We start from the raw sequence: 22,324 nt of genomic DNA, 5'->3' as shown, positions 1-22,324 counted from the left end.
AGGCAAGTGAATAACTTCAGTTCTTCCCCCAACCGTTGTAAAATATCACAATGGTTGTTCAACAAAAAGCAAGAAAGCTGACTTTTCTGTTTTTTTATTTTGTTGGGGGGGGGGCTGGCAGGGCCTCACTATGTATCTCTTGCCGGCCTGGACCTTGCTATGTAGACCAGATTGGTCTCAATGTGAGATACACACGGTCTCTCTGATCTCCCAGTGCTGGATGTTAAAAGGTATGTACCAACCATTCTAGGCAATCGTTATTTTGAACTTTTTAGCGCTAAAATCAACCCCCCCTGGGACGTTAGCCATGCTAAGCAAACACTCCAGCACACTGAGCTAAACACCAGTTCTGGTATACTTCTTTCTGTAGTAAAACTCAGTTTCTAACCCTTTTGAAGCAACCTCTCTCACTTTCAAGAATCATGGGGTGGTCTGGGGTATGTTTTTGAGAAGTACATTCCCAGCTGCTGGACTCACACTTAATATGTAGCATTACCTTGACTCCTGATCTTCCTGCTTAAACTTCCTGATTACAACAGGCACCATCAAGCCCTGTTTTCCTGGCAATGGGTAAATGCATTCTACAATGCCATATTGGTGGCAAGGGGATGTCTAAGACAGTTTTTATATAGCACAGAAGGACTTATGGACCCAGACTGGATATTAACGAAAGATAACCTTGAACTGTGCTAATGTTACAGGCATTTAGAAGACTAAATCCTTAGCTGGGTGGTGGTGGCGGTGGCTTTTAATCTCAGCACTAGGGAGGCAGAGGGAGACGGATCTCTGTGAGTTCCAGGCCAGCCTGGTCTACAGAGCTGAGTACCAGGACAGCCTCCAAACCTACAGAAAACTCCTTTCTTGAACAGAAATACAACACAAATCTCTCCCAAAGCTTTCATCGCATCACACTCTCAGCTGAGGCAAACTAAAGGGAAGACATCTAAGGTTTGAGAGGGTAGTAGCAAGCAGGCTGCCTTCCACCAGTTAAGTAATAATGCCACCTTCTATATAAAGCAGCACACTGTTTTACATCTCCCACCTACATTATCTCAATGATTTAGTCAAGTGACAAAAGCAGTTATGACATTTTCCATTTTACAGAAAAGGGGAGATTCACACCATGAACCATTTGTTATCCTGTTAAGATCCAGTAAATCTTGAGACTTAAGAGTCTTGTGTTCTTTGGAGTACAGCCGTGCAGTCCCCAAGATACAGTAGGTGAGCAAATGAGGACAGTCCTTCCCCAAAGGCAGTGAAAAGCTTCGGAAAAGATATTAGCTAAGCAGCATCCCCTTCACAGGTATCACGCTGCCTCCTGTAAAGGCATCCCCCAGCACGACAAAGTAACCAAGCCCTCACTCAACTCCAGCCACACAAGGTAAAGCTCTCCTAAATGTCGTTTCCTTCGTTTTCATTAACACGGGTCTGAGTGAGGGATACACTAAAGTCACACCATCAAAAGACCTGGAACTGACGGGTGTCAGCGCTCCTGCGTTAAGAAGGCCCCTCCCTCCCTACTCTCCAGCCCCTAAGGAGTTTAAGAACAGGGTTAAGGGCACTTGGTGAGAAGTAAAAGGCTCCCCGATGCTCACCTGGTGGGACCTGGAACACCTCAAAGCGGAAGGCTGGGGTGTCACACCCTTCACAAACCCTTCTTCCTCCCACGTACCGCTTCCGCAGCTCCCACTCAGGCCGCGCCTGGAACCTTCCGCCCGACTTTTGACGTCACGGAGGAAGAGAAGGTTCCACCGGGCCGTCCCTTTGTGACGTCACAATGACAACAGACCGCGGCTGCCTGTGTTGGGGGGCGGAGGACCAGAACCACTGGGGGCAGGGGGCGGGGAGGGGGCGGGGAGAAGGGGGGGATGCAGAGGCGCACGGCAGGGGAAGGCCGCGGGGCGGGGAGGGGGCGCGCTGACGTCTAGCCAGCTTAACCTGTTGCTCTCGAGACTGCGCCGGAGCCCGCGGGGCAGGGCGGCGTGAAGACGCCAGAGCCGCCAAGCTCAGCCTAGTGCGCGGCGGGGGGCGCCCGAGGCAGCCTCCCCTCGGCCGCACTCACCAGCCTGGCCTGCCCCGAGTCTGCACACCGCGCCACTCGCGAGCCCCACCCACCCGCCCGGCCAGAGCACAGCCCGGAGTCTGCCCCCTACAGGCCGCCCGCGAGCCCGCCGCCCCGGCCCCGGCCCAGCCCGCCGCGGGCCCCGCTCACCCTCCCGGCCCGCTGCTGTGGCCCGAGCGCGGCGTGAGCACGGACTCGGCTCCCGCAGCGGCAACTCGTGCTCTGCCTCGCGCCTCCACCGGCGGCCACATCGGCTTGCGGCCAGACGCCCGGACTCGCCAGGATCCGCTGGCCACCAGCAACAACAAAAAAAGCCTACCCCACACAGTAGTCTCCAACTTATCAAGGTCCGGGATAGGGTGGAGGGTTCTTGTCCAAGTTCTACCTCATCTCCTTTGTGGCTACATCAGAAACAGACATGTTCTGGGAAGGTGGACTCTCCAAGGCAAGGCTCTGCCCATGCAGTTTCTACACACCGAGTTTAAACTAGTCCTTAGCGATCTACCCGGCCCTCTGCAATGCGGATGTATTTTTAATTCTCAAATTCCTTATGGAGCAGCTTTGTAAGTTGAGCTTCATTATTTAATCTCGCGTTTCTTTCATAGTTAAGTTTACGTGTCTAGATTAGAATCAGCTCTCCGGAAGAGAAATTCAGGTTCTCCATTAAATATGTATTTTTACAGAGCCACTACCCCGAAGGTCATCTCCCATTATACACTCCACACAGAAAGGGAAAAATACTAGCACCAAATTATCGACTCTAGTTATATAAAACTTTCTTATACGATCGCATTGTTCTTTATGTATCTTCGAGGGCCTTTTTTCGGGGTGGGGGATGAGTTATTTGCTCTAAGCATATGCAGCTAACCACCGGATCACTCGAGTGCATATTTGGTTAATCCCCTGGTTCCCTTCTTTGCTCCCTCCCCCCAAAACTTACCAAAAAAAGGGGGGACCACTACATGAAACAAAAACACTCCCTACGCCAAGCAAAATGTTGCTATACTATGCACAAATTTAGCTATTACAACCCAATTTCAGAAACCCAATTAACAAGAATAAATTATTTGCAGTAACAAATGCATTCACTCACACAAATATATACTTCAAAACATTAACTCTATTTTTCCCCTAAACACAGAAACCATGAATTCTTTTTAAACAAAACCAAAACAGTCTCATTACTAAAGTCAATACCAATAAATGCAGTCCCTGTAACATGATTCCCAACTGGGTTATGTTGCAAACTAGATAAGCCAAAATGACCACATATTAAATGGATATGCCAGTGCAAGAAGATCGCTCTAATCGGACCAGGATTGCAACTTAGAGGGCTTCCAACACACATACCTACCACGGCTTCCCAAATAACACCAATAACAAGCTCATTTGTATGCAAAGTGCAATATGGGGCCAAATCCGCCCGAGAATGCAGTTTAGTTATATTACCGCAGGCCCCCACCCAGAGCCCCAACCTCCACCAAAATCACTTGCCTTTCATCTAAAACTACATTAATGTTGTGTCACTCGAGGTCAATTTATTCACTTGAGGTATCTCTACACCAGTCTGTTTTCTCAACCAAACTAGGCAGACACGACTTTGCCTGAAAAGCTCTTTCGGAAGAGAAAGAAACAGCCTTATCGGACGCTATGTTTAAAACACTTGAGCTGCAGAATTATCTATAAACTTGACATTCACAGCCACTGCTCACAACTGCAAGCCAAAGGATGTGTTGTTAGGGGCACTTACGTATTTCTTCTGAATGATATTCCTCTTGGGTCTTTCCTTGCTCATTCTGAGATCCAAATGCTGATTGCAGAAGGGAACAATTGCTTCATGAATTTAAAGCCGTCAGAAATTTGCAAAAAAATATCCTGGTGGTTTTTATTGTTGGTGGTGGTGGTAGACCTTGTAATCCGACTTTTCTTCCTCTTCCCCCAAAGCCAGATTCGCCTTGAAATAAATCCGAAATTGAGAAGGATAAAAGAAAAAAAAAAGAGCCAAAGACGAACGAAGCAAACAAGAAAAATTCACTTTAGTAAAACATAATGGAAAATTTCCCCCGAAACACACAAAACAGAGACACAAAAAAAGAAAAAAGAAAAAAAAAACCGACGCCCTTCACACCCCCCCTTTTTCGTCCAAAAACTACATCAGCGAAACGGGAAGGTCCTTAGTGTCTGATCTGTAGTTACATCTTGGAAAAGAAAAAGGAAAGATAAATTTAAAATGTTGGAAGTCACGTTTGTGCTGCAGCAGCAGTGCGAGCAGAAGAGTCAACTCCGGCGGCGGCGGCGGCGGCGGCAGCACCACAGCGGAGGGCTCGCCGAGTCTCTTTTTTTCCAAGCCCCCTAACCAATGAGAGACAGGCTATCCAGCCCAACTTTAAATGGACTCTGCTTTTATACAAGTTAGGGCTCCTCGGCTAATTCCCCACAGCTCGCCAGCCGAAAACTCCCACAGCTGAGCCCCCGCACGCTTGCTTACCCTTAGCCCACCAGCCCTGGCCCAGTGCACAAGACACCCGCAGCCCGGTCGGCCAGACTCGGGAGAGGCCTCAGCGAATCCTTCGCGGAGCGCCCGTCAGGCGCCTCTCCCACTCCTACCCCAAGCACGGAATTGAGAGAGGCTCCCTAGACTCAATGCATGGCACGCTCGGTCGCTCCACCTCAGCCCCTTCCCCCCCCCTCCCCGCTGTCCGCTCACCCCACGGCCGCCACATGCAAACCCTCTCCACTGCCCTCACGTTTACCTGCAGCCGGGCAGCTGGGTACCAGTGCCCCAGGACGCCCGGCCCGGGGGAGAGCCGCCTATTCCCGGGGCACCTTAGAATAGTCCCCTTGATCTTCTGGAAGTTGTAGTCCCTTGACTACAAAATGGCTATGGCCACGGGAGCTAGGAACTACAATTCCCAGCGTGCTCCGCACCGCCTGTCACTCAACTCCCTTCCCTGATCCGTCCCCCTCCCCCCTTCGCCGGCCCTGCCAACAAACGCTTGGACGTGTCCCGCGTGCGACACTGCTAGAGGCTGGCTCGGGATTGGCCCGCGGAGCGTGTGGTCCGCGAGCGAGGAACTCCCCACGCCGGCCCGCCCCCAGTCCCCTCCCCGCAGGCGGCCGGCCAGGCCCCGCGCGCCCCGCCCCCACCCGGGGCCGCGAACCGCCTGTGGAATCGAGGAATCGCGCGCGCGCGCCGCGGGCCCGCGAGGGGAAAGCCGCCAGGCTTCCCCGAGGAAGGCCTCGGAGCGTGGCGGCGCGGGGGGGCGGTGTCAGCGAGGGGTTGGAGCGGGTCCTAAGCAAAACTGGGCCACGCACCAAGAGGAATCCTCGGTGCGAACTCGCTGATCGGCGGCGCCTGCGGCTTCTGCCGTGGCAGGCGGTGTCACCTCAGGACAGCGCCTCGCGCCCGTGTGCGGAGCGAGCGGCGCGCGGCCGGGGTGGCCCGAGGTCACGGCTTTGCCGCCGGCCCGCGGCCCCACGCGACCCCACGCGCGAGGCGGAGGGGAGGGCGACCTGCGGGCTGGGCACGCGGCCCCGTGGTCGCCGGCCCGCGAGCCTCCGCCCGGCGCGACACTAGGCCGTCGCTGGTGGCGGGGAGGCGAAGCCCCGGCTGTCTGGGAAGATGGTTCAGGGGGTCTTTACCCTCAGGACGAGGGCTGCCCGCGAGTGAGACTGAGACGCTGAGGGCAGAAAAACAAACAGACAGAAAAAGAAACAGCGGACTGTGGAGCCCGAGCGACACACACGCAGACCGCAAGGAAGCGTCTCGAACACCGAGCGCCCGAAATACCAACGGTCTGCGCCCCACAGCCTTACCTGCCCCAGCCCCTGCCCAGGCTCGTCAGTCGCTCAGATCAATGGATCGCAGGCCCTGCTGTCGCTCTCTGGGGCATTCGCGCTAGCAGTAACTTTATCAAGTCTCACGGCGTCTGCGTTAATTTCCTGGGTTTTACTTAGGGTCTTAGAGGCCCTGTTTTTCAAATCTGCCAGGTTAGCCTCGGTCAGACGAAAACGCTGGCGCCTCCCCTGTCCACCTGCAGACACCTTTTCATTCTTCCTCTCGTTTCTCGCAGCCGACCTCCTTCAAAAGCATTAACACTCGAGTCGCACAACCCTTAACAATGTATTCGCTCACAACAGGGCAGCTAATCATGGTGTCTAGAAAGTTCTAAGAAACAAGTTAACAGCTGTGGATCCAAATAGCACAATGACCACTTCAGACAGGTAAGCAATGGCTTCCCTGAGCTCAATTTCCTCATCTACAAGTTAACTCTGACCAAACCTTGTGGGGAGAATTACGAAATAACAAAAACCTACTTTAGAACCAAGCAGGTTAATAGAGTCTTCCATGACTTGACATAAGACACCTTTAAAAAAGATATTTTTAAACCTCATTATTTGTCCTTTTTTTTAAATATCATTTTCCTAAAATTTATGTTCGTTTTACAGTCAGAAAAATTAAATTGCCTGTGTGTCCTAAGTATTGCACAACTTGTTCACTGTTTCCATTTGGTGGGAATGATCCAGTACATTCTATTTTACAGTTCAGTTTTGACCACCCAAGTAACTTTATGGTCATCTTGCCACAAGGTGTTTCCAAAAGCCATTATGACCTGTGTACTAGGGGTGTCTGCTTCTCCACATGGTTATTATTTTAAATGGCTTTGCGTAAATTTAATGTCATATCTGTCAGTCCCCAGGCAGTTATTAAAGAACAAAGTGAGTTTCTTGTGGGTTCTCTCGCCTTGTTCGGCTGCTCAGTCTGGGCCCGTGAAGTCCTCTACCAGACTACCAAACTCCAAGTCACAGGTGTGAGAAAAACCATTCTGTTAGTTGAGGCCTGAGTGGGTGGTAAAGAAGGAATTTGTTCATTTCCATAGGCTTAAGTAATCTTAGTGTTGTTTTCCTTCAAAAGGAAAATGGATTGTCCTTTGTGGTTGAAAGTCTTCCCTGCTGTGGAAGTAACTGTCTTCTAATGACTTCCTTCCCCAGACCAAATATCACCTTTGATTCGTTTTCATGTTTAGCCAGGCAAATTTGCTTTTTCTTGTGATGGTTGTTAACTCCTCTGAGCACTATTCTAGGAGTCTGGGAGGTTCTCTAAATACTGGGTTCCTTAGGACTACATGCTAAATCTGTCCCCATCTGTGAGGATGCAGAGTCCTTTCCGATAGTGCAAGCCTGTAATCCTAGTTCTCCAGAGGCTAGGGACAATCTGGGGTTAAAGGCCAGCCTGGAATACTGAGACCCTGTTCTAAAAAAAAAGATAAAACTTACCAGAGAGAGAGAGAGAGCGACAGTGTGTGTGTGTGTGTGTGTGTGTGTGTGTGTGTGTGTGTGTGTGTGTGTGTGTGTGTGTAATGTGCGCTCAAGTACCTGTGGGTATATACCCATGAGTATGGATGCCCACAGGGCCAGAGGTATAGGATCTCCTGGAATTGGAGTTGTTAGAGACCATGAGCCACCTGACCTGGGTTCTGGGAAATGAAGTCAGGTGGGGGTTTTTTGTTGTTTTTTTGTTTTGTTTTGTTTTTCCAGACAGGGTTTCTCTGTATTGCCACCAATGCCCAGCAATTATATCAAAATTTTCAAAGAGCCATGATTCTCTCACATTGAGGCAACTGTTAGGCAAATCGCTGAACACAAATTAGCTTTTTTTTTTCTTTTTGATGGGGTCTCAAACTATGCCCTGGCACTCTCCCTGTAGAACTCACAGAGATCCACCTGCCTCTGCCTCCCACGCGCTGTGGTAGAAAGTAGTGCTACCTTGCTGGACTCAATTGACCACCTGTGTGTCTGGTGTGTCCTCTAAAATGAAAGCGTTCAGTTCAGCTGTCAGCAGAGACATTGCTGATCGGTCTCACATGCTCCATTCTACTGTGACCTTTGTGTTGTGTTTGCTGGCCATGAGCAGGCTTAAATTCAAACTGCTAGCTAGGTAAGGATTGTTAAGGTGCTGGGCGGTGATGGCACACACCTTTAATCCCAGCACTTGGGAGGCAGAGGCAGGTGGATCTTTGTGAGGGAGTTCGAGGCCAGCCTGGTCTACAGAGTGAGTTCCAGGACAGCCTCCAAAGCTACAGAGAAACCCTGTCTCGAAAAACCAAAAAAAAAGAAGGAGCTTGTGGGGGCTAGAGAAATGGCTCAGTGGTTAAGAGCACTGGCTTCTCTTCCAGAGGACCCAGGTTCAATTCCCAGCACCCACATGGAAGGCTGTCTATAACTCCAGTTCTTTTCATATATATATAAATATAATCTGGGTTCCCCCAAAACAGTCTAGAACTGTGCTTTAGTTAAAAAACTTATGCATCTTAAATTGTTTTGAATCTCAAACCCTGAGACAAACTTTGGAATAGCCTATTTAACATATCAAAGCAGACCTGGCCCCTAGGTCCTCCCAGCATGCCTCAGTTCCTGCCTTTTATAGGGTATGGATGCTTTACCCTGAACTCTCCAAGAGGCTCTTCCCTATAATATGTAGTCCATAGAGCATATACATATATAACCCAGACATTTTGGTTATCTGCCCTTTCTCCAGTTTTGTACTTTTTTCCTCTTCGCTGCTGCACCTTCGTTCCCTCTCTCACCCCCTGCCTCCCCCACTCCCTCTCCTCACATGGTTCAGGGTCCTGTCCACTCTGGACTCTCCCAGATGTCTCTGCCTCTGGCTACAATAAACTTTTTCCTTCACCATACATAGGAGCAGTCACATCCTTTCCTTTCCTTTTTATTTCTTTTTTCATTCACTTAAAAGAGTGCTAGCTGACAAATAGTTTTTACCTAAGTGACTGAATACCTTATGCAAAGTTTCTAATTTTATGTAGGTCTGTCTTCACATGTGGAGGAAGAGAATGAGGAGGAGGGATCTTTGACATCAGGTTTATAAATAACTATGAGACAGTATACTCAGAAGGTGGGAGCTTCTATTGAAAGAGGGTAGAACAGCTATTTCGAGCAGACTGAGATTTGCAAGAGTATTTTAAAACACACCAGGAGGTAAACCCAGAAGTAAACAGCCGTCTTAAAGATGGAGTCAGTGATGTCAAGACGATAAGACAATTCTTTTGTCAGTCAGTGCTTTCTGCCCCTGAATTTATAGTCTTATTTGTCAAGCTTCAGTAAATGCCACAGCACAAAGCAGGTACAATCAAGTGATGTTTTAAAATCTACTTGCTGTCTATAAACCTCTCTGGTTGAAGTCACCAAAAGCCTTTGGATTTAAGATTTTTAAACTACCACGGCCAAGAAATATATTGCCCAGCGAGTAACCACATCAGGCCTAATGGCCTGATTTCGATCCTTGAACCCCACATGGTGGAAGGAGAGACCCCTGCTAATTGCCCTTTGACCACAAGCAAGGAGTAATAAAATGAATTTTAAATTTTTAAATCTGTGATTACTATTCTGATTAGACTGTATCCTGTGTTGTTGACATAGAATTGGTGCTCACTAAGAAATTCTGGGGGGCAGCAAAGAGGAGAAACCTGCATTTTTTTCAAATTCACATTAAGTTCCATAATAATACAGCCCTCTGTGCTGGGTGTAGAACTTGCCGGCAGTTAACTAATCCACCAGGGATCATGATGTGGTAACTAAGGCATAGACATCACAGTTCTCTGTAGCCAGGAGAAGAGGGCAAAGAAGCAGCCTCCATCAGCTCACCTTCCACTGCAAGTAAGAAAAAATGCAAGTGAAAATGGTTAATGGAAATGGGAGGTTCTCCTAAGCAGAAAAGGAACACTATCACTTTCTGTCCTTCCTTAACTCTGCTCACCTCAACACTTCTCTCTCCTAGCAGCCCGGGAAAATAGCCCCAAAGAAACTTCTTTCCCATCCAGGCATGGGCTGAACTGAAGGAGTTATTCAAAGAGACGGAAAGCAGGGTATGGTGGCGCAGGCCTGTCCATAATCCCATCACTGAGAAGGCAGAGGCAAGAAGATGAGGACTTCAAGGTCATCCTTGGCTATACGGTAATCTTGAGGCCAGCCTGAACTACACAATATGCTGCCTAAAGGAAAGAGGTGGTGAAAGAAGAATATTCTGGCTAGATAAAATGCACCAGCCATCCCTGTCCATCATAAAAGTAATTCTTCAGTATCAGAAATCTTTCACCAATCAGTCTTGGAGCCTTCAAACCCCAGACTGAGGCAGTTCATTTGGGACTACTCTTTTAGTATAAGGCTGCTTTTGTTTGCTTGCCTGCCTTTAGGTGTATTTAATTTTATTGTATGTATATGTGTTTGCCGGAATGTATGTCTGCGCATCTCCTGTGCTCCTGATGCCCCCAGAGGATGGAAGAGGATGTTGGATCCCTTGGTCCTGGGGTTAATAACTGGGGTTTAAGTCACCATGTGGGTGCCTGGAATCAAACCATCAGTCATCTGGAAGAAAAACGACCAAATGATCTTATCTCTCAAGTCCCTCAGTCTAAGCCTTAAACTTGATATCCACTAAAATATTGATCGATGTCCTTATCCAGTGGCCTTTATGAATCCATGCACTGCTCATCAAAATTGTCTTCCGCAGAAATTTCGACATCTATAAAGTTTATATTCTGTCTTCCAAAACCATCTCCCTTTTCTGCTTCTATATGCAGACAGACACACGGCGTATAAGGAAGATGCTAACCTTGGCAGTTACACTGTGTCTACACTTCATACACGATCAATTTCCAACTTCTTGTGTTTCCACTGTCAACCATTCCTTGAAAATAAAAACGTTGGACATTTCCTAGGAATATAAAATTAAAGCAGACCCTGTCCTCAAAGGCTTATTTTTCAGATAGGAGTTTTCCAAAGCCTTGTGCAAGGAATGTTGAGTAATGAAGAATGGCCTAGAGGTGTGGCTTGGGGATCCAGTGCTTGCAGACCTTGTGCAAGGCCCCAGGTTCTTTGCTGATAATGGCTGTGGAGGAGAATGCGGAAGTAGGGAACCTATGTGAAAGCCAAAGGAACCTCTGGGCTCTCAACTGAGGGTTGGCCAGGTAACACTCCTGTCTTCACAGGTTGTAAAATGGGCCCTAGTAATTGCAGTGGTAGTATACATTTTTAATCCTTGTACTTTGGAGGCAGAAGCAGGGTGACTAGATGTCTGTGAAACCCTGTCCCCAAAAAATAGAGGTCCTAGCTGGGTATAATGCAAAATGCCTTTAATCCCTGCAAAGGCAAGCAGATAGATATCTAGGAGTTCAAGGCCAGCCTCGTCTACAGAGTGAGTTCCAGGACAGTCACAGAGTGACAGTGTCAAAAACTGGAATAAAAAAAAATGGGGGACAACCAGGTGTAGTGGCATATGGCTTCAGAGACTGGCAGGAAGATGTCTGTGAGTCTGAGGCCAGCCTTCATAGTGAGTACCAGGCCTGCCAGGGCTCCATAGAGAGAACCTGCCCCACTCCCACAAAAAATACCATTTGTTAAATAAATGAGTGTGAGGCCAACTGGACTTGGTGGCACATGCTTACAATCCCAGCACTCTGCCTTTGGAAGCTGGAGAATTGGAAATCAAGGTTATCCCCCCCTGCATAGCAAGTGCAAGACAAATCTGTGCCCCATGAGACCTTGTATCAGAAAAACAAAACAGCCAGGAAGATGGCTCCATGAGTAAAGGCTCTTGCTTTACAAGCCTGACAATTTGAGTTCAAGCCCCAGAACCCATAGAAAAGTGGTAGGAGAGAACCAACTCCAAAAAGTTATCCACTGTGTCACAAGTACATACACGTCACAGATACACCACCCACAAGAATCTTTTTTTTTTAATGGGGTACGAAATCTCTTTTTTTTAATGGGGGATGGGAGGCCTCTGGAACAATGGCTCAGAAGAGCACTGGATACTCTCCCACAGGGCATGGATTCAGTTCCCAGTACCCACATGGTATCACACAGCCATTCATAACTCCAGTTCCAGAGAATCTGGTGCTCTCTCTTCCGACCTCCATCAGGCTCACAGTTCACAAACATACATGCAGACATAATACACACATAAAATGACTTTTTTTTTAAAAAGTGGAAAAAGTTTAATATAAACGGATGGATGGACATGTGACACTGCCATTTTGCTCACAAGTACTCTCTGCACCTGGGGTGATCTTTCAAATAAGTACCTACCACCAGGGACTTGCCATTATTGAGGAAGTGAAACTGACAAATGGCTCTTAAGAGCTCTCCATTTTGCTTTCTAGCTAGAGCTCCTCTCCCTCCCTTTCTCCCTCTCTCCGTCTCCCTCCCTGAAATCTCTCTCTCTCTCTCTCTCTCTCTCTCTCTCTCTCTCTCTCTCTCTCTCTCTCTCTCTCTCTCTCTCTCTCTCTCTCTCTCTCTCTCTCTCTCCTCTCTCTCTCTCTCTCTCTCTCTCCCCACCAGAAATTTTACATTAAAAGAGTGGACCACCATGCCCAGCCACAGCCAGAGCTTCTCCTAATGAAATTCCCTAAGAAGAGAATAGTAAGTATATAAAAGATCTAATATTCATCTCGCAAACAGTGCTTGTCTTTTGCCTTTGTCAGCTCTCTCTGTGTATGTTTGTGTTTTACTAGATACTGAATTTTGAATTTATGGTGTTGTGTATACAAGGCAAGCTCTCCACCACTGAAATACAGCTACAGCCAACAGACTAAGTTTTTTTGTTGTTGTTGTTTTTCGAGACAGGGTTTCTCTGTGGCTTTGGAGGCTGTCCTGGAACTCACTCTGTAAACCAGGCTGGCCATCAACGCCCAGCTCAGACTAAGTTTTTATACCCTTTAATCCCAGCACTCGGGAGACAGAGACAGTCAGATTTCTGTGAATTTAAGGCCAGTGTGGTCTACAAAGTGAGTTCAACGACAGCCAGGGCTGTGACACAGAGAAACCCTGTCTCAGAGAGAGACAAACAGAGAGAGACAGAGGCAGAGACAGAGACAGAAGGTTACAGGACAGCCAGAACTATGTAGAAAGGCCCTGTCTCAAAAAAAAAAATCCCCAAATAATAACTAATAATAATGAAGTCACCAGAGCAGGCTCTACTCCAGTATAACTGTTCTGTTAATACAGGAGGGTCCCCTCTTGGGGTTCTTAGTCCCATTAATGAAAGAATTTAAGAATGGACTCAGTCGCAGGGCAGGCGTTGGTGGCTCACTCCTTTAATCTCAGCACTTGGGAGGCAGAGGTAGGTGGATCTCTGTTAACTAGAAGCAGCCACCACCGCCTGGTCTCCACTTATCTCTTTAGTGTGATTTTGGGTGAGTCTGCTTTCCTAGGGGTAGTCCTCTAACTAGGTCATTGACCAGCCCAAGCCCAATTGGGATGGTCCCCACCCAGGTCAGAGATTTCATCCTCTTGATGAGAAGGAATTAGATTTCCTTGCCGTGTGACTTCTAAGGGACTAAGGCACAGATGTGTACAGAAGAAAAGACCAAGTGAGGAAAAGGGGAGAAAATGGCACCTGCAAACCAGGAAGAGATGCCTCAGAGCCCACCCTTTCTGAAGCTTCCAGTGGCACTTTGTTGGTGGCAACCTTTGAAACTAAGGCAGTGGCTTGCAAATGTAGCTTTCATTTATAAAAATGAAACTGGCACCGGGCGTTGGTGGCGCATGCCTTTAATCCCAGCACTTGGGAGGCAGAGGCAGGTGGATCTCTGTGAGTTCAAGACCAGCCTGGTCTACAAAGTGAGTTCCAGGACAGCCTCCAAAGCCACAGAGAAACCCTGTCTCAAAAAAACCAAAAAAAAAAAAAGAAACTGGCAAGTAGCCCAAAAGGTTCAGTCTTGAGTTGCTTTTCCAAAAAGGGGGGAGAGGCCATGCAAATCTGTTTTTTTCATTCACTTACCTGTGAGGTAAACTTACAAGTCGAAGAGGTAGTCAGTTGTAGCATCCTCTATAGATCACACTTCCATCCTTGGTCTCTTAACCATCACCTGCTTAATTCAAAGATGTTGAAGTTTCTTAGCACATGGATAATGTTTAACACAAGGGTGGTCTGGGACAAAGAATACCTTCTCCCAGATTTCTATCTTAGGTTGCCCATCTCTTCCATCTCCCCAAGTATGATGGAGTCCCACCTGGCTCCTGCCTTCAATGGACCATTTCAGAACTGGTGGTGGTTGTTGTTTTGGTTTACTTTGGGTGTTCTTGTTTTTGTTTTGTTTTGTTTTGTTTTGTTTTTTGTTTTTCTAGACAGGGCTTCTCTATTGTTTTGGAGGCTTTCCTGGAACTCGCTCTGCATAGCAGGCTGACCTCTAACTCACAGAGATCAGCCTGCCTCTGCCTCCCGAGTGTAGTTTGGTCTTTTGTTTGTTGTTTTTTTTTTTGAGGCAAGGTTTCTCTCTGTAGGTTTGGCTATCTTGGAACTCACTCTGTAGATCAGGCTGGCCTCAAGCTCACAAAGATCCACCTGCCTCTGCCTCCTGAGTGCTGGGATTTAAGACAATGTGCGCCACCACTGCCTGGCTTGTTGTTTTGTTTTAAATATGTGTTCTCCTAAAGAAAGGCATTTTCCCCAAATATTTGCCTAAATAAAACTTCTCTCTTTGCCTAAAACATTTTATCTTCCCCCCATACCCCCAAATTCTGGGATTAATAGATATGGGCCTTCACACATGGTTCATATGGTGCTGGAGAGCAAAGCCAGAATTTCATGCATAGTAGGTAGGTACTCTGCCGACCAAACTACATGCCCAGCCTCTGTTTTATTTTATTTTAAGATAGCTTCCCTATGTAGCCTAGGCTATCCTTGAACTCACAACAATTCTCCTGCCTTGGTCTTCTGAACGCAGGGATTACAGGTATGAACCATACCACCAAAAATAAAATGACTTTAGTATAAACTTTTGCGATAGCCTCCTCATATTCAATTTTCTTTTTCTTTTTTTTTTTCTTTTTTTTTTTTTTTGGGAAAGGATTTCTCTGTGGCTTTGGAGGCTGTCCTGGAACTAGCTCTTGTAGGCCAGGCTGGTCTCGAACTCACAAAGATCCGCCTGCCTCTGCCTCCCGAGTGCTGGGATTAAAGGCTTGTGCCACCACCACTCGGCTCTGGCTTTAGTTTTCTAACTGCCTGATCTAGCTTCATACACATTAACCTTCAAAGTGGTTATTACGACCTAGTTCATGAAAACTGTGATGGGGCAATGGTGGAGCATGTATGCTTAGTTTGGGTAACAGGTGAACCCAAGTATTGCTTTGTTACTCTCTGTCAGTGCCTTTTTTATTTCCTAAATTTTATTTTTATAATCTTGTTGTTGTAGTAGTTTTGTGTATATGTGTCCAAGTGTGTGTGTTGGTTAGTTTTTGTCAACTTGACACAAGCTGGAGTCATTTGAAAGAAGGACCCTCAATTGAGGAAATGTGGCTACCAGAGTGACCTCTGGGCAAATCTATAGGGCACTGTCTTGATTAATGATTAATATGAGAGGGCCCAGCCCACCAGGAATTGTGCTACCCCTGGGCAGGTAGGTGTGTAAGAAAGCTTAAGCAAACCATGGAGGAGCAAGTCAGTAAGCAGCACTCCTACATGGTCTCTGCTTCTTTCATATTTTGCCTCCAGGTTCTGCCTAGAGTTCCTTCCCTGATTTCTCTCAGTGATGGAGTGTGGAGTGTGACCTGAGGATTCAAACCCTTTCCTCTTAGGTTGACTTTGACCAGGGTATTTTATCACAGCAACAGTAATAAAGGGCAGAACTCAGGCTCCCATCCTAGGATGACTGAATTCATGAATGGTCACTGGACAGTGTCTGCTCTTATCATTGGTGTCTGTTTCTCTGAACACTCAGGAGAAAGACTTGAGATAAATTCCAGATACCAGTAGCTACTATCATCTTCAATCCCTAAGGGAATCTTTCTCCAGCTCAGTTACCTTTCCGGGATTGCCAGGAAATTCTTTCAATTCCCATTCACCCTTCTCCAGGAGCATGCATCCAATCTAGATTGAGAGGCAAACTCCTAAAAAGCTTCAATTTTAAAGGCAACTGCAGAGGAGAATCACAGGAGTGGTATGACTTCCAGGATCCAAGGTTAATAGGCTGTGGATGCCACTTTCTTTGTCTGTGTTTCGGCAGTTCCTCTAAACTACTATCATTCAGTTTGGGGAGAAGAGGAAAGTGTGAATGGCAACAGCTTCAAGGAGGAAGGGAGCAATGCTTGCTCTCTCTTCCTCGTGCTCCTACCACTCCTACCCTGAAGTTTCCCCCACAGCTTCAGGTCCCAGTTATATGCAGGAGATATCAGAAAGCCTATTCAATGTGATTTCAAAATTATTTCCAAATCATTACAGCCAATTACTCACCTTTGGGCCCTGTAATATAGTTTGTTCTCTGCCAAACTGATGATTTCTCTTGTCAAAAAATATGATAAATTCGCCAGGGTGTCTCTTATTCATATAGTTGAAAGAATAGAAATGAATGAACAAGCTGTGTCATGAGGAGTACATCTCATGTTATATCAACATCATTATTTGGCAGCACCAGGGATGGAACCCAGAGCCTTGAACATGATAGGCAAACCACTTTACCACTAAGTCCCACCTCTGGTCTAGGCAATGTTTTAATTAGAAAATGACTCAGGTGATGGTGGCATACACCTTTAATCCCAGCACTCCAGAGGCAGAGGCAGGCAGATCTCTGTAAATTCCAGGCCGGCCTTGTCTATGGAGCAAGTTCCAGAACAGCCAAGACTACACAGGGAAATCCTAATGGCTCTCTGGTTAGGAGCATGTGCTGGGGCTTCCAGAGGACCTGAGTTCAGCTCTCAGCATTCATGTCAGTTTCACAACCACATGTAACTCCAGCTACAGATCTGAGGATCCACTGCCTCTGACCTATGTGGAGACCAGGTACATACAGACGTATACATAATTAAGAAATGAAATAATCTTCAAAGTATAAAAAAGAATTCACCAAGACTGGAAACAGTGTTAATGTGTGTTATAACAATTTGTGCCGAGTAAGTGGACTGGGGTCTTTCTTTTAAAGGGGTCCTTTGTAACTGCATCCACACTAGTAGTCATGGAACCCTAACCCTGAACAGGGTACTGCCTAAGTGCATTCTGCCAGGTGACAGGGGCAGGCTGGCATAATGCCTGAATTCTTACACTGTGTGTGTCCCTTTATTTTTCTCCCAGTTTTCCATGATAGAATAACCTCTGCCCTACAGAAGACTGCAGTCAACCTGAAAGGACAGATGTTCCCAGAAGCAGGAATTCCCAACAGGTGTCTTTGTCAGTGACCCCAAAAGAATCTGCAATAGTGTGGTTCAGGCATTTACACATGGACTTTTCCAGATGAATAGCAGAGCCCAGGAAAGGCTAGAAAGGAAGTTCTTATACGTTAATGTCAACCTTCCAAATGATTACTTATTTATTTGTTTGTTTGTTTGTTTATCTAGGCAGGGTCTCCTTATGTTGCCACCTCCTGCCCTGGTCTCCAAAGTAGCTAGGGTTATGAGCATGAACAACCAGGCCTGACTGGAAACCTGGTGGTAGGTGCTTTAACTTCACAAGTGAAAGAACCTTGGAAAGCTTCAGCTAGAAGCTCCTTTTAAATTCTTTTTTTTTTTTTTTTTTTGGCCTTAGTCTTTTTCTTACACGGTCCTTTTTGCAGCCCAGGCTAGTCTCAGACATGTAGCAGTCTTCCTGCCTAATTAGAGGCATGAGTCATTATGGGATCGGTTTCTCTCTTCCTCCCTCTCCTCCTCTCCCTTTTCCTCTTTTACTCTTCCTCCCCTTCTCTCTTTTCCTTTCTTAGAGCCAGTCTCTAACTAGCTACATGGGGATAGGGTGTGGAAGATGTTAATGACCTTGAATTCCTGAGTCCCCTAACTCTGAGTACTCGGTCATAAGCCAGCAATGCCACACATGCTTCCCCTTTTTAGGTTCAACTCCCCAAATTCCCTAGTTAATTCCCACGTAAGTAATGCTTTACAACTATAGCTGTACTTGTGTTCTGGTACTAGGAGAAGTGACCCTGGGGCCACAAAATTGGAGCCGATGCAAAGCTCTGCCTAAGCCTGTATCCCCAGCACACCTCTCAGAACTTCACTGTGTTAAAAATCAATAGCTTCGCCTGGCATTGGTGGTGCACGTCTTTAATCCCAACACTCGGGAGGCAGAGGCAGGCAGATCTCTGTGAGTTTGAGGCCAACTTGGTCTACAGTGTGAGTTCCAGGACAGCCTCCAAAGCAACACAGAAACCCTGTCTTGAAGAAAAAAAAAAAAAAAGAAAAGAAAAAGAAAAAAGATCTAGGCACATCTATGTCTACAACCTCAATTGCCCAAGGAAACAGGCAATTGAGTTGTTGCTGATCTTCAAGGAACTGGTGAGGGGACCCCTTGAGGATGAGTGTCAATCTCATCCTTGCTGGCTGCAGATGTAGATTCACTTGGGAAACCTCTTTTAATAGGCTACACTTTTATCTTCCTAAGGAGAGTGCTCACTCTGAGAATCAAGCCTTCTTGATGAGTCTGTCTGACTAGAATCACAGGTCCCCAATCCTGGACTATCCCAGCTTGACTTCCTCAGGAAAAAAACCTTCTGAGCAAATGCTTGCTCTCCAAGGACATCGGTGAAGCTTTCTGCTGCCTCCTATTCATTCACAGTGTCTTTAAATCCTGCTCCAGGGGCTGATGAGATGGCCCAGCAGGTAAAAGTGCTTACTGCCAAACCTGACTAAATTCAATCCCCAGGAACCACATGGTAAAAGGTGAGAACAGATTCCCACAAGTTCTCTTCTGACACACACACACACACACACACACTAATTGAATGAATAAATAGCTGGGCGTTGGTGGCGCACATCTTTAATCCCAGCACTAGGGAGGCAGTGACAGGAGGATCTCTGTGAGTTCAAGGCCACCCTGGTCTACAAGAGCGAGTTCTAGGACAGCCTCCAAAGCCGTAGAGAAACCCTGCCTCCAAAACAAAACAAAAAATTGAATGAATAAATAAATGTTATTATTAAAAAAAAAAGCCAGGCGTTGGTGGCACACGCCTTTAATCCCAGCACTTGGGAGGCAGAGGCAGGCAGATCTCTGTGAGTTCGAGGCCAGCCTGGTCTACAGAATGAGTTCCAGGACAGCCTCCAAAGCCACAGAAAAACCTTGTCTCGAAAAACCAAAAAAAAAAAAAAACAAAAAAAACAAACTAAAATCCACTGGGTGGTGATGGCACAGGCCTTTAATCCAAGCAGCCAAGGCAGGTGGAACTCTGAGTTCAAGGCCAGCCTGATCTACAGAGTGAGCTCTAAGACAGTCTCCAAAGCTACAGAGAGACCGTGTCTCAAAAAACCAAAACCAAAAACCAAGCAAACTAAAATCCTACCTCCCTGGTATAATCGCATACTGGAAAATTAGTAATTGAAGGTTCTCTTCTATATGAGAATCTATCTAAAGAATTTTTTAAAATCCTACTAAAGTTGTTGGCAGCAGCTACCTTCTGGGGGTGAAGGGGGTGGGCAGCTAGAGAAAGTCCCAAGAGTAGGATCATTACAGGACAGTGAATCCTGCCTGACCTTGGCTCTTCTCCATGCTGGCCACAGAAGAGCAAGTTGGGATGGAGTCATTTGCCCCCTCCAGCTCTCAACAAACTTCTGAAATTGGCAGTCACACGTGACATCCTCAACTCTGACACTGACATAGAAACTCCTTGACTGTCTCACGTTAAGCGATTTTGGTATTTTGGCTTCAAACTAGCTTAGCAGGATTGAAGCACTGCTAAAAAATCAAATTCATCTGAGAATAACTTTAAGTTGGGAATTGATAGAACTGGAGGCATCTGCCCAGAAGTCAAGGAAGGACCCTGGGTTTTGGTTTTCATTGCTTTTCATTCCGGGGGACTGAACTTGTACCTATAGCTTTGCACATGCTAACTACTATGTTCTGAGTAAACATACTCAGCCCTTGGGTGGTTGCTGTTGAAACAAGGTCTCATATAGCCCAGGCAAGCCTCTAACTCACTCTATAGCCAAGGATGACATGGAACTTTTCTACTCTTGACCTCTAACCTTCTCATCCAGCAACAGCCACATCCTGAATGTGTTCAATACCGCACATGTTTTAATGCTGTGGATAATTGAACCAATGACCTGTTAAGCAAACACTCTGCCAACTGAACTGAACCCCAGGTCAGCCCTTTGGTTCTTTGAGGTAGAGTCTCACTGTGTAGCCCAGGTTAACTTGCTATCTTCCTTTTGCAGTCACCAAAGTACTGGATCACAGGTGTGTTATCCCCACCTGATGCCTTTGTTATTCATTGTTTTCTGAAGGCCAACAGTCAACCAGGCACCCGGGAGAACACCCTGTCATGTTCCTTTATCCTCACCTCTACCTGGCAGCTGTCTCCCATTCTCTACAGTGAAGAAAGACTGCTCTTGGAACCATCTGGATCTCCTACCAAGGTGGCTGCTGCAGAAGACTCGTCCTGGGAACAGGTGCAGCCTATTTGCCTTGCTCTTGAATCTGGGCCTACAACTTGCCTTTACCCACAGAACCCGTGTGGCTTTCTGAGGTCTGCAAATCCAGGCTCTGGGAGATCAGCTCCCCCTTCCCTCTGCAGGGATCCTCTGTATGAAGAAGATCTGGCAGGTTGGACAGGTCATAAGTGACCTAAGGAGAGAGAAGAACCGGCCAGCGCCCCACAGGCTGCCTCAGTTACCAGAAAAGTGATACCCTAGACTCCCACTCCAGTCAGCACCATGTGGGGGAAGGAAAAGCCATTCCTGCCCCAATTGCATGCATAATCACGAACGATAAATGGTGGCCCATAGCTTTTAGTCACCATGTTTCTGCTTGGCTACACAGTGATAGAGTCCCGACTTTACTTATGTGCTGACTTCCTTAGTTTTAGAAAAAGTTTTAAAATTTAGTGTGTGTATGTGTGTGTGCATGTCACAGGGTGCTGGTGGAGGTCAGAGGACAACCTGAGGGAGGTGGCTCTCTCATTCCTCCAATGGGCCTTGGGGATTGAACTCAGGTCGTCAGTCTGGGCAGCAAGCACCTTTACCCACAGAGCCATCTCACTAGCCCATTTCTCCTACTTGGTGCTGGGCTTTGAACACAGCCTCATATGTTCTCTGTGAGCACCCTACTACTGAGCTACACCTCCAGCCCTCAATTCTTTTCCTATTTTCTTTTCCTTTTCTTTTTGAAATAGCATCTCTCATAAAATACTTCACCTGGCCAAGAAGTCACTTTGTAGCCTTGGGTGCCTTTAGCATGTCAGAGTCCTGCATTGACTCAGCCTCCCATCGAGCTCAGCTCAGTCCTAACTTGTGTTGTTGTTTCAATTTTTAATACATTTTGCAGGCCCGGCGGTGGTGGCGCACGCCTTTAATCCCAGCACTTGGGAGGCAGAGGCAGGCGGATCTCTGTGAGTTGGAGACCAGCCTGGTCTACAAGAGCTAGTTCTAGGACAGCCTCCAAAGTCACAGAGAAACCCTTGAAAAAACAAAAATATATATATTGCAGTGGTGGAGATAAGACCTAGGACTTTTTACACACTGGACAAACGTAAATGTTCTATAAGTAAAACAGAACATTCTCCACCCCCACCCTCCACCTGTGTGTGTGTGTGTGTGTGTGTGTGTGTTGTTTTTGAGACAGGGTCTCTCTATATCGTCTTGGATGGCCTCCAATTCACAGAGGTCAGATTCCCTCTGCCTGCCGAGTGCTGGGACTAAAGGCTTGTACCACCATGGTCAGCACCCTTTGAAAAAAAATAACGTTTTCATTTATTTTTTGAGAATTTTAAGATATATTTTGATAATACTCATTCCACAGCTCCTCTCAGATCCTTCAATCTCTATCCTTTTACTCTGAGTTTTGACCATTCATACTCTACCCTTACCTCAATTTGAACTATGTTTTGTTTTTTATTGGGATAAGGTCTCTGTATCACCCCAGCCTGGAACTGGCTATGTAGATGAGGTTGGCCTCAAACTCATTTTATCAGCTGACGTCTGGCTCCAGGGTAATGAGATTAAAGGCATATGCTATCACATCCATACCTAATTCATTCTCAATCCTTAGTATACATGCAGCTAGTTTGCAAGATCTAGGTAATCTTTATAGTATCCTCTGCATCTGTTTGTTTATAAATATTTGTGTAAAGTTGTCCTCTGGTATCTTGCTTATTCTCCGACAAAACTGCATCCAGAAGGGACTAAGAAGCAACTTCCAGAGCTAGTTACTATGGAATCACTTAGTGGGAGGTTTGGGAAACAAGCACTGTTATAATAAAGCCAGACTCCTGGCTGTAAGGGTGGCAACAAGGAGCCACCTAAACCGGTCTTGGTGGTGCACGCAAGTGG

At 46.8% G+C, this 22,324-nt stretch overlaps 1 protein-coding gene and 1 long non-coding RNA gene across 5 annotated transcripts in view; one reads left to right on the top strand and one right to left on the bottom strand.

Moving 5' to 3' along the window:
• The window catches only part of Jarid2 (jumonji and AT-rich interaction domain containing 2), a 167,316-nt gene extending 161,325 nt beyond the window's left edge, over positions 1–5,991 (bottom strand). Inside the window, exons 1-2 of one of the 3 annotated variants that reach the window (XM_005066341.4) lie at positions 5,879–5,991; positions 3,813–4,016 (exon numbers count right to left, since the gene is read on the bottom strand). In XM_005066341.4, coding sequence (XP_005066398.1) covers positions 3,813–3,857 — 45 coding nt within the window. In that variant the 5' untranslated portion in view covers positions 3,858–4,016; positions 5,879–5,991. Of the gene's footprint in view, positions 1–3,812; positions 4,426–4,815; positions 4,935–5,878 lie in introns of those variants that run through there. The other 2 variants (XM_040755905.1, XM_013110611.3) reach the window with 2 other exon arrangements.
• A 157-nt stretch (positions 5,992–6,148) lies between these two features.
• Positions 6,149–22,127, top strand: LOC110340219. 2 transcript variants are annotated; one of them, XR_005880912.1, is made up of 2 exons: positions 6,149–6,286; positions 20,282–22,127. It is a non-coding gene; the product is annotated as an uncharacterized LOC110340219 (long non-coding RNA). The 2 variants fall into 2 exon arrangements; XR_002381998.2 differs by lacking the exon at positions 20,282–22,127 and adding an exon at positions 9,861–10,812.
• The last annotated feature ends 197 nt before the right edge of the window (positions 22,128–22,324 follow it).

The sequence above is a fragment of the Mesocricetus auratus genome, unplaced genomic scaffold, assembly GCF_017639785.1.
Source record: "Mesocricetus auratus isolate SY011 unplaced genomic scaffold, BCM_Maur_2.0 Super-Scaffold_100013, whole genome shotgun sequence".
NCBI lineage: Eukaryota > Metazoa > Chordata > Mammalia > Rodentia > Cricetidae > Mesocricetus > Mesocricetus auratus.
The sequence above is the reverse complement of the archived record's forward strand: the minus strand, read 5'-3'. Positions and strand labels throughout refer to the sequence as shown.